This window comes from Hordeum vulgare, chromosome 2H (assembly GCF_904849725.1).
Source record: "Hordeum vulgare subsp. vulgare chromosome 2H, MorexV3_pseudomolecules_assembly, whole genome shotgun sequence".
NCBI classification, from domain to species: domain Eukaryota; kingdom Viridiplantae; phylum Streptophyta; class Magnoliopsida; order Poales; family Poaceae; genus Hordeum; species Hordeum vulgare.
The window spans coordinates 656,642,382-656,644,465 of NC_058519.1; the positions used below are offsets into that span (position 1 = coordinate 656,642,382).

A 2,084-nucleotide genomic window follows, 5' to 3' on the forward strand; every position below is an offset into this window, starting at 1 on the left:
TAACACGTCTCCTCACACCATACGCCGCAGCCACCAGCCCTGTCCTGCTCCCTCACCGTCGCCTCCGCCTCCGCCTCCGTCGCCGTCGCGAACTGTTGCCGCGAGCAGCGTCGCCATCGCCATGTAGAAGTATAGACAAGCACACCCTCCGCGCCGCCGGCCGTTTCAGCCTTCGAATCCCCCATCCCCCGTTGCCTCGCGTTCCAAAGCCACATGATATCCCCCAACCTCCCCCTCCGGCTCCACCACCTCCGCCGCCTTCTCGCCGCCGCGCACTTGTCCTCCCCCGCCGCCGCATACTACTCGCGCGCATATTCCCCGCCGTTAAACCGAGCTCAGGCCCCGCCTCCGCCCCCGCCTCCGCCCTCGCCGCGCCATCTCCCGGACCTCCCGGCGCGACGGTTCTCCTCCGGGCACGTCCTCCTCCCCACCAACCTCCAGGAGGAGCACGTCGCGTCTCTGTCCGACAGGATCTACGACGCGGTGACAGAGACAGAGGAGGGCTCCAACGAGGGCACGGAGGCCGCCCTCGACGCGCTGGGCGCCGAGCTCACCACCCCGCTCGTGGCGGACGTGATGCACCGCCTGCGCTACGAGGAGAAGCTGGCCTTACGCTTCTTCGCCTGGGCCTCCCAGCAGGACAACTACGAGCACGAGCACCGGACGTACAACGACATGATCGACATCCTCTCCGGCACGAGGTACAAGTCCCGCCAGTTCGGCGTCCTCTACGATGTGCTCGACCACATGAAGTGCCACGGCACCAGGTCGGTGCCCGTCGAGGACCTGCTGGGCATCCTGCGCGCCTACACCGAGAAGCACCTCGCCAACCTCAGGAAGCTGGCCAAGAAGCGGCTGGTGCGGATGCGCACGCCGCCGGAGACCGACGCGCTCAACATCCTCCTGGACGCGTTCTGCAAATGCGGGATGGTCAGGGAGGCGGAGACGGTGTTTGGTCGCGTAAGGAAGAAGCTGCAGGGAAATGCCGAGGCGTACAACATCCTGTTCTTTGGGTGGTGCCGCGCCAGGGACCCCAAGAAGGCCATGAAGGTGCTCGAGGAAATGATTCAGATGAAGCACACCCCAGAGAACTTCACGTACATTGCTGCTATTGACTCGTTCTGCAGCGCTGGTTTGATCTCGGAGGCAAGAGAGTTGGTTGAGTTCATGAGGACCGAGGGATCGAAGATATCCTCGCCCACTGCTAAGGTATATGCTATTATGATTGTTGCGCTAGCGAAAGCTGATCGGATGGACGAGTGCTTTGAGCTGATTTCAGATATGATTAAACGAGGCTGCATGCCTGATGTATCAACATTTAAAGATTTGATTGAAGGCATGTGCTTGGTGGATAAACTTGATGCTGCTTACTGCATTCTGGAGGAGATGGGGAAGGCTGGGTTTCCTCCTGACATTGTCACTTACAATTGCTTTCTTGAGGTGCTTTGTAGTCTTCAGAAGGCTGATGATGCGCTCAAACTCCGCGAGAGGATGATAGAAGCACACTGTGAGCCCAGTGTTCATACTTACAATATGCTGATGGTGATGTTTTTTGCGATGAGAGAGCCACACAGGGCACTCGATATTTGGATTGAAATGGACAAGAGAGGATGTCGGCGTGCTGTTGATACCTATGAAATAATGATTGATGGCCTGTTTGATTGCGGAAGAATGGAAGATGCGACCACTCTTCTAGATGAAGTAATAAACCATGACATGAAACTGTCGTACAAGAAGTTTGATTCTATCATGCTGCAATTATCAGCTGTTGGCAACCTTGGCGCAATACATCGGCTGTCAGAGCATATGAGAAAATTTTACAATGTCGCAATGTCAAGACGTTTTCCGATCACACAGAAGAAGAAGAGCATTGGTATTAGAAGGAGATGAGTTCTGCAAGATTAATTGTTAGCACGAATGTCAAGAGCTTATATGAGGTAAACACTTCCCTGGTTTTACTGCCAAGTGCCAGTCGCCAACTATTAGTTTCCGTATTAGACATGTGCTGCATTACAGTTTTGGTCATGCCTACTTTTCTCTGAGCGAACACCTAAGTTACATATGGAATGCTAATCACATGGACA

General features: G+C 55.2%; 1 protein-coding gene across 1 annotated transcript; it reads left to right on the forward strand.

Annotated features, from left to right (window-relative positions):
• Positions 1–213: 213 nt before the first annotated feature.
• LOC123431285 (pentatricopeptide repeat-containing protein At1g73400, mitochondrial-like) lies at positions 214–2,084 on the forward strand. The gene has a single exon (XM_045115107.1). The coding sequence runs from the start codon at positions 214–216 to the stop codon at positions 1,888–1,890; it is 1,677 nt and encodes a 558-aa protein (XP_044971042.1). The 3' UTR covers positions 1,891–2,084.

Bases quoted from the DNA above. Each gene is read 5' to 3' on its own strand.
- LOC123431285 (XM_045115107.1), top strand. From the start codon at position 214: ATGATATCCCCCAACCTCCCCCTCCGGCTCCACCACCTCCGCCGCCTT.